The sequence below is a fragment of the Pterocles gutturalis genome, unplaced genomic scaffold (assembly GCF_000699245.1).
Source record: "Pterocles gutturalis isolate BGI_N339 unplaced genomic scaffold, ASM69924v1 scaffold47250, whole genome shotgun sequence".
Taxonomy (NCBI): domain Eukaryota; kingdom Metazoa; phylum Chordata; class Aves; order Pterocliformes; family Pteroclidae; genus Pterocles; species Pterocles gutturalis.
In genome coordinates, this window is record NW_010142574.1 from 24,093 (window position 1) to 33,589 (window position 9,497).

Here is a 9,497-nt window from a genome sequence, read left to right on the forward strand (position 1 = left end):
GTGGAGCAGTCACCAAGTCGGTGAGCGGTGGAGCAATGGTCACCAGGATGCCTTAAGGTCTGTGAGCAAGATGTGCATTATCCACTTTCCTATATTCTTTTTCCCTTTTTTTAATGGAAGAGGAAATTCTTCTGTCTTTCCCTGGATAGATGTGGCTTGGTGCTGCTATGAGAGAAAGACTAATCGTCGGTCAGGCAACAATGACTACTCAGTAGAGAAGCAGGCTTAGAATCAAGTGTAGCAAAGATGGGGCTTCAAGATGAGAGGAGAGCCTGGGGAAAAGATGGTGCTAGAGGTCCCGGTGGAGAAAGAACCTTGAAAACTGTGGATTGAAATGAGGAAGAGAAACTCCCTTTCCCAAAAGAAATGTTTTTGGATGGTTTCTTTATTGCTGTTGCTTCCTACACACACACACACAACCATTTGCCAAGATACAGAGCAATGGTCCCTCCAACTTGATACACTGTTTTTGATGCCGAGTGAGGTCTGTGTCTTCTTCGGGTGATCTCCGGAACTGGCAGCCTTGTATAAAACTCTCTTGAGGAAAATTCTGCTAAATCCCAGGTGTTTAATGGCCAGGTTATAGCCTGGAAGGATTCCATCCTCCACCTGCTGTAAGCAGATCTCTGAAGATTTATATCTGTAAAAGGCCTAAGTTTGTCCTTCCCTAGTCCACATAATCAAATGATCTTATCTTTATAGACCAAGAAAAAGTTTTTGAATCCCGGAAAGTTATTTTCCCTCAGAATCTGGCTTCCAGAGACCAGTTACACATTCTTCAGGAGAATGTCTGACCAATTATATACATACTGCATTTCTTTACATTTGACCACATTCTGTCTGCTTTATCATGAAAAAGGAACACCTACGTGTCTCTATCCATCCTTCACATTCTCTCATCTCCTTGGCTAAATCTTCCATCTAAACCAAGCAGTTCTAATTTTCTTCCCACTTAAAACTGTACAAATCTTCTTAAATAAGTATTTACCCCTTTCTATATCTACAATTTTCTTTTCTTTCACTGGCAAAGGACCAGAAGTGATGTCAGCTCTGCTACAAGCGCCGCTGTTGGCAGCACAGGACACACTGCATGTTAATCGTATGAATATTTACCCAGCTTCTTGGAGGGGTTTTGAAGCTACTCTCAGAGCCATACTTAAGCAGCTAGTTTAAAGCTAGCTTGGTTTTCTCTGCAACACACTGCGATGCCCTGTTATAATACTCACATTATTCACTCTCTTTTTCTTACCAAAAACTCACATCTTATTTGACTTATTATATCTGTAACTGCACAATAAGCAGACATTTACATCAATGCATTCATAAGAATGCCTAAGTTAATTAGTGCTGAGGATGTCTGGGAATTTTAAGCTGTGCTTTCCAATGTGCCCTGATGACTTGCACAAATGCAATTTTCTCCATTACTGGGTTGTCCAACCACCAGAATCTTTGAAATTACTGTCAAAAGTGCCTTTGTTCATCAAAATAATTGTAGATAACTCAATGTGTTGGTATCTCCTGGTTCAATCTTTCTTCCAGATACTTCAAAGTAATACTGATCCTACACTTTGTTCCTGTGATAAATATTATATAGTAAGACTATTCCTGGCTCTCCCATTAAGAAGGACATTTATTGTGGGAAGGTGCAACATAAGTAAAAGAGCTCAGTGAAACCAGGCTATAGCACATGTTGCAGAGCTTTGAGTCTTCCAGTTAGTACTCCTTTGTGGTGGAAGAATGACCATGTGTGTACAACAAACAACATTGCCAAAGCATTGATATTTAAGGTGAAAATGTGATAAATTGTTTGTCTATCTAATGTGTGGAAACATGCTTGGGTGCTTGGCTGAAAGTGATATGTTGCACTCGATGCATACATACCTTTGTATCCGAGAATGGCTACTGTGATTGTTAACAAGGCACATAAAATATATAATAAGATGATGGAAAACTTCAGTGCCCAGTTATTTTTACATTTGGTACATTGAGTCCCCTCCTGAATACCTGCAAAAGAAGATTTTAAGAATTTTAAAACAATGGAAAAGAGCACACCGCCGGTTTTATTTCCCCATTTCCTGTCCTCCATTTTCTAAAGAAAGAAGTACTTATGTAAGTAGATGATATATGGGTGCCTATCTATCTGACTCCACAGTGGTTAAAGCAGCATAGCAAAACAATCACTTTGTAATTTTAGTATGTGGAAGAGAAGTAGGAAAACCTCTGGCTTTCCTGAGAGATAGGACTATTTTCTGATTGTGCTAACAAGACTATGGTGAGCTCTGGAAGTCAAATGTTTATTAGCATCTCCTCTGTCAGGCATCATGCCGCAGCAGCTCTTTCTTAGCATTCAGTCTCCCTGCAGGGGCAACAGGAGACAGTAAATGCTCCAGCAGAAGGAAAATACAGAAATAAAATAGCATTGTGAAAACCTGGTAGGAGTACTGGTCCTGCTTCGTAACCATTACCACAAATGGTTACCATATGAACACTTTCCATAACGAGAGACTTTTTTTTTTCTTATTTTTGAAGTTTGGAGAATACTATTTCCACAGAGAAGAAGGGGTGCTATTCTGGTCAAGCCAGCTGTACATCTATACCAAAAGAAAAATGCTGGTGAATTTCCCCTTGTGGACAAATGTAAGAAAAAGGGCCTCAAGTTGAAGAGAGAAAATACGCCTTCACTATTTTATATTTGAGCTTTTTGCAGAAGAGTTTGATATCTTTGAGACTATTAGGGAAGCAATATTCCTCTTTTCTCGACATGCTCCTCAGGAACAGCTCCAGAGTGTTGGAAGCATTGATTAAGTTACCAATTAATTAATCAGAAGCACAAATGTGTAAAAACATGAAAACTGGACCACTATACTGGAATGAATGTGCAGGATTTATCCCTCCTTCCAATGTGTGTTAAGCAGGTCAGGATAAATGTAGCTTTCTGTGCCTGTCAGAAAACACATTTCTTTGATATTTTACTCTATTTGTGTACTATTAGGGGAGTCCCACAGGAAAGCTTTAAGCTCTAATAAATTCTGTGTACCAGATTACTTAACTAATCAAAACTTGCTCCGTAGCTTTTTATGAGTAACTTATATTTCCCCTGAGGGCTAACCCACAGCGGATTTTACTTTACCCAACTCATGACCTTTTGCAGAGCAGTTTTTTATTTTTCATTTTTAAGAGAAAAGCACAGGCCACTTCCCCTGGGTTCACGAAGGACGGGTGACCAACATATCAAGTTAAGTCAACTGTATTTCTCTCTCAAAGAACAGCATTTTCCAGTGACTTCCTTAAGCCTAGGGTACTTGAAGGAGGGATTACCATATTGGAGCAACTCAGGAAGAGGATTTATACAAGGTTTATTTGACAAGGCATTTTCCACAATTCCCTCTGCACATGTACTAGCTGTGGCTAAGACAAAAATGCATCTCTCACACGCAGCCCACTTTCCACATTATGTCATTTCATGTTTTTCCTAAACTTTTCATCTGTGACATCACATTCTCTCTGCCCTGTGATGGAAGCAATGTCAGAGATTTGGGTTCCTTGGGGTTTAGGCATAAGACCAGGCAGGAACATCCAGTTCTTTTTTTCAGGAGCAGGAAGAGTGGGGGAAAATAAGGCAAAAAATTGTAGCCATAAACCCAAGAACAGAAGCTCCAGAGGGAAAAGGCTTCTCTCCCACCTGTGCAGGTGGGAAGGAAGGGAGCTGGCACAGAGACAGGCAGTTGCATAGCCCATTTATTTATGACTTGGATTTGGAAAGCTGATAACTCTTGCACCACAAAAGGAAAGGTGAAAAGTCTGTAACTCAATAGCCAAATTTGCTTATGGATCCTGATGTGTGGGCTGGTTTTCTTTGTTTGGTTTACAGTCTCAAGGAGTTTGCTAGTGGGGAGGCTCCACTTGCTGAAACAGCTAGAGAGGGAAAATGCAGTTTTCTAAGGGTTTATAGTAGATATTCAGAGACTGAAATTATTTCACAGTGGGAACTTGCGGTGTCTGGAGCACCATTTTGCTGCTGTTAGCTGGTACTAATGGGCTCATTGAGCCCCTGTGCGCTGAATGCAACGTTCCTCCACTGAAGGGTTTAAAATTCAGATTCTAATCCTGTAAGTCTTTGAACATCTCACATATCAAAAAACACAAGAAACTTGGGGCACAAAGCACATCACATTCACCTTCTAAATACACAGATAACAGAAAGCTTGATCCTCCCTATATTAATGTTAATGGAAGCAGGGCCAGATCCATAACTGGCAAGACTGATAGACTGCAGAAGTACAAAGCACAGAGGAAGGCAGAAATAAAAACACAACCTTTGACAGCAACTGCTCACAGAAAAGTTTCACTTGATTACAGTCTCATATTAAGATTACTCATTTTATGACATGACCTGCTTTCTGTCACCATCTTCTGGCTTCCTGTGTAGTGTAATGAGCTGAAACTTCGCTGATGTCACTGGATGTATTGCAGTTCAACATCTAGCATCATGTATGTTCCAGTGCTTCATAAGGATCGTGTTTCACTTGTCGCAGTCCTCTCTATTCTGGTTCAATAAAACAGCACTTTGGCTTTTCGGAACTTTTACTTTCAGCGTATTTCAAACTGACATCAGAACTGCACCCCAACAAAAGCCAGACCTTTCCATCCTTTAACAGTCCAGCGCTGTTGGTATCAATAACATAAACACAGCATACTAAGCGATCATACAGGCAGGAGAGATTCCATTAACTAAGCCACAGAGCTATCACAGGCTCCTTTGTTTTCCTTTGCCTAGAGATGGACGCAGTAAAATTTTTCAGAGCTATTACATTTATTCTTTGTTGCAAATACATAGCTCTTAACTCTGCTTCTAGGAACAGCTGACTTTCTAGTTAACTAAACATATCAAAATTACTAAAGATAGAGGTACCTTGAAGAAAATATTTGGAAGACTCATTCTAACATATTTTTGTTAAATAATCCAGGCTATGAGTAAAGGTAAAAGCCAGGAATACAACCATCTCTGCATAGGGATGAATTATAGTGTAATCAGGGCTCTGCAACCTCCCTGAAGACAAAGCCTGCTTCAGCTTGCCCTGTTGCTCGTCTCCACTACCCTGTTTAAGGATCAAGCTCAACTAAGATTGATCTGATACAGGAGATGCATTTAGTCTGCACTGTGAGGACACTTATTTTTATTGAAGGATTGCTCTGAAAAGACATGATAGCAAAAACATTAAGCAATAACAGATGGGAGATGATTTCAAATGCTCATTGTGATTACACAAAACCCAGCAAGCTGGCATAAAATTCTCCAGGTTGATCACAAAAGCTGAGAGTCAAGGGTTGAAGGAGCCTTTGCTTTGGCTTTAATTTGACAAAACTTCCCCTCTTTTACCCACTTGACTGCTTGCTTTCATGGCTTACACAAAATGCAGTGTTCTTCCAGGAGATGTGTAACCTCTCATCTAGAAAGCTGCAGAGTAAATGTACAGGGAAAGACCCCACACACCCATGCCATTGATAGAACATATGTAAAATCTGCAAAAGGGGGTTCTCGGCTGAAGTCTGCTCTTCTCTGTTTGTTATTGTTGCTCCTAGCGCAGCATACTCCTCTCTGTGTCCTGTACATGTGTTTTCAATGCTGGTCTGCTCCCAGACATTTGTCACTAACTTCCAAACCCAGGGAACCAGGGTCACTTCCTCATGATGTGCATTTCTCACTGCTGATTTGATCAACGTTTAATAAATATCAGATGGGACACAATGTGCCTCGTTTCGCTGGACACATGCTTTTTCCCATTCTTTTCCCTGACTTATTTTAATAAGAGCTCTGTTTTTTCTGTCTCACTGTTGGGAAGACATCTGGCCAAACAGACAGCAACCTAGTACAAAGAGATCCTGCTGGCTCACATGCTTTGGGGACCCCCTTCTCTGCAAACCAAGATGGTCACAAAAAAAATACGCAAGTGAGACATCCCCCTGTTACCAGGCTTTGTAGTATTTGTTTTTACAGCATTGCATTCCAGGGACTGAAGACTTTGTTCTCTCGCAGGGGGTATACATGTGCAGATTCCTTTCGGGCTCCGGATAAGCAGAGGTTTTGCTGGAGGAGGAGCTGGGGTTTTTGGTTGTTGGGGTTTTTTTGGATTTTTTTTTTGTTGTTGTGTTCTGTGTTTTTTAATGGGAGACTAAATATCTTTGCTCTTTGACATGGAGTAAGCACCTTACAAAATGTCTGACTCCACAACTACATTGCATTTCAGGCACACATCATTGAACACTTGAATATGATATGCACACATATTTTTTTGCTGAATAATTCTTTTGGAAGTATTTGCCTCTGTGTCCTTTTCTTGGCTCTTGCTGCAGGATCATAGGTGGCCTCATAATATTTCTGCTAGCAGATCAGTTTTGACAAAGATACAAGGTTCCCTTCATAACTCTGACAAAAAATGTACCGATAAGATGACTGAAGAAACATAGTGCAGGAAATGAAAATGCACACATTAGTTAGGAGGGGTTTTCCCCAGTGTGATTCCTTGAAAAGAGATAATATCCCTTGAATTTTGGAAGGAAGACTGCAAGCCTAGTTTGCAGCTGTCATATGATAAATTTCTCAAAGCAAATCTTTTCAAAACTGATGAGCAGTAAGATATAATAGTTATATTTAAAGGGCTTGAGCAAACTATGCACATCTAGTTCCAACCCCCTGCCATGGGAAGGTGTCCCTGCCCATGGCAGGGGGGGTGGAACTAGATGATCTTTAAGGTCACTTCCAACCCAAACCATTCTATGATTCTATGATTTAACATGTAGGTAGGAATTAAATACTGAAAGGTACTTATCCACGCAGAGTTACAACAGGTTCCCAGTGGGTGCCTAACTCACTTGCAAAAGTAGATGATCCCATGTTTTAAATCACTAAATCCCTTGAGAAACCTGTCTATAAGTGCTTACATTCAGGCAACTAAGTGCAAAATGGTAGGTTTTTACCAATATGCATGACTAGGTATTATGAAGTAAGTCTGTCTCTTGGGACAGAAAGGATTTTAAAATTCAGGCATATAAGCATGTACATATATACCTACATATACACACACATACACACCCATTTATGTCCGAATATATAGAAAAATATATGTGTGTTTAAGTTTTTTACAGAGAAGCTTTTGTACTGACACAAAACCAGCATACTGCATTAGTACACTCAAATCAAAAGCAGACACATCCTTGTCCAACAATAAACTTTGCATAGCTCTGAGATAACTGGATCCAGCCAGCCACAAAATTCAAAGCGAGATTTTTGTCTTCTCTTCTGTGTGGTGTTACAGGTTATTAACCTACCCTTCATGAAAACAATTGCTGTGATCCTCCGTGAATGGCTTCATTGCAGTCAGCAAAACTGATGATTCGACAGCTCCATATGACTAACCTACCTCAGAAAGCAATCGTTCTTTATAATGGTTACAAATGGCAAAAATTGAGATTGGTTTATGCTTTTTATAATTATTATTTTGAGATAAATCTGCTTCCTTCAGTTTAGAGTATGTTCTTACACTATAAAGGCTATAACGTGAGCTAGGTGTAAACAGCCATCCAAATTTTTTCCTAGCTAACGCGTAAAGGTCCATGCCCATCCCCAAGTGACTGGATGGGCAGTTAGCGTGAGGCTGCAGCCATGGGAAGCACAGCATGCACTGGACTTCTCCGAGCAGCCACCCCTCTAGCTGCTGCACAGTGCCCCAACCCCTCTCTGGCTCTGCGACCTAAGTGCTGCTGGGCAACCCCTCTTGGGGGTAAGTGTGGCTAAAAAAGCAAACATCACAGTTACTGCACAACTGGTCTGCAGGGGTGTGCCCAGCCCTTAGGCTGCAGTTGCAAAAAGCCTGGTTTGGGACAGTCGAACTGCTACCTCAAGCCACCAATACTGCCAAGTCCCTCTCCTCTGGTTTTGTAATCAAATAGGGATAAATGTAAGCTATACTTATTTTGAAAAGGTTTCTGTTTATTTACTAGGAAGCAATTAAAGCATCAAAACTTGAAATCTAAGCGGTGGGTATGTACTCACCTAACTGTACCAGTTTTCCTATGCCAGGTGGAAAATCAGGAAACAGGGCAGCAAGACAGTGGCTGAGACAGCCACTCTATATTTCAAGTAAACACTGCAAGGCACAGAGCCTCTTTCTTCATAAATTAATACACAAATGGACCAAACCCAAACCACTCCATCCTCACAGATTTCTACAGTGTCCTGCATAACCTGATCACCCTGTTACATAGCTGATGGCTTGTACGAATAATCTCTGGAAAGGAAAAAAACACACCTCAAAAGTCTGCTCTGAGAATTTATACCTGAAAAGAGCTGCCTGACTCCTGCTGGGGCCAGTAGTGCCAGTGCCGCCTGTGCCTGTGATTTTATCCTGAACTTCACACCATGGGATTTCTTTCCACCCTGATACCCCTTCCTTGCAGCTGTATAATTACAAGAGACTTTCAGCTTGCATTTTAGGAGAACAAGCATATTCCTAGACTGTTAAAAAAGTGGGGAGGAGTTGTTCCTTAAGGCTGAAGGTCAGAAGACAATAGAAGAATAAATAATTTACAGGATTTTTCATAATCCTGCCCCTAAAGAGACACCCTCGCTGCCGGGAGGGTAGTGCTGGGGCTGGGGCCAGCAGGGCTTACCATGTCCCTTGTCCCCTGAAGCTGGAGACAGAGGCGACGTGGGCACTTTGTCTGAAGAACCCAGAGTATTACGCTAGAAATGGGAGTTTTTCTTGTCTGGGACACTGCGGAAAAACCCCACCCTTGGGGATCTGCAGGTTGCAGGCTGAAGCAAGAGAGGCTGGGTAAACTCTCCTCCACCAGACTGAGTCTGTCGGTGACAGCGGCTGCTTCCCGTAAATCCAAATCCCACATCTGGCATAATAAAGAGCCTCAGAGGGCCAACACTATTATCTCTGGAAAGCTTTCAGCATAAGAAATACTTTATTCTATGTAATGTACACAAACCCTTTCATTAAAGGAGTGGACAACCCTCATTTTCAGCCTGACCATCATCTCTCACTTATTTATATAACCCAGCTAGCATTTTCTCCCTGGCTTTGTTCTTCTTCACAGTACATCAGAGATTCACAATGAATTGTCAGAAATCCTAATTATACACTTCAACAACCATCACTATTTCATTATATAGTATTACCAAACAATGTCCCACTGTGATTAAACACTAAATATCTTAATTGAAAGGATACAAAAAGCCCAACCACAACATAGGCTATGCAAAGACTGCTGAGTATCTGAACTGTATGTTAGGCAAATATTATGAGCAGAACTGAAGGACTAGAATGGTAAAATTTAAGAAAAATCATGGATTTGCAATAGTTTAAGGTCCAGCCATAGCAACGTGGCAAGAATATCACACCACTAGAGAGAGGGTCCAGCAACTCATAGACTATTAGATTTAAAGACATGTCTAGAGCTTAACTCAAACCAGAATGAAAACCAGTAAG

The 9,497-nt window shown here is 41.0% G+C and overlaps 1 protein-coding gene across 1 annotated transcript in view; it reads right to left on the minus strand.

Moving 5' to 3' along the window:
* The window catches only part of COLEC12 (collectin sub-family member 12), a gene marked incomplete at its 5' end in the record, with an annotated part of 15,521 nt that extends 13,517 nt beyond the window's left edge, over positions 1-2,004 (minus strand). Inside the window, one exon of the mRNA XM_010084408.1 lies at positions 1,882-2,004. Coding sequence (XP_010082710.1) covers positions 1,882-2,004 — 123 coding nt within the window. The remainder of the gene's footprint in view (positions 1-1,881) is intronic.
* Positions 2,005-9,497: the final 7,493 nt, after the last annotated feature.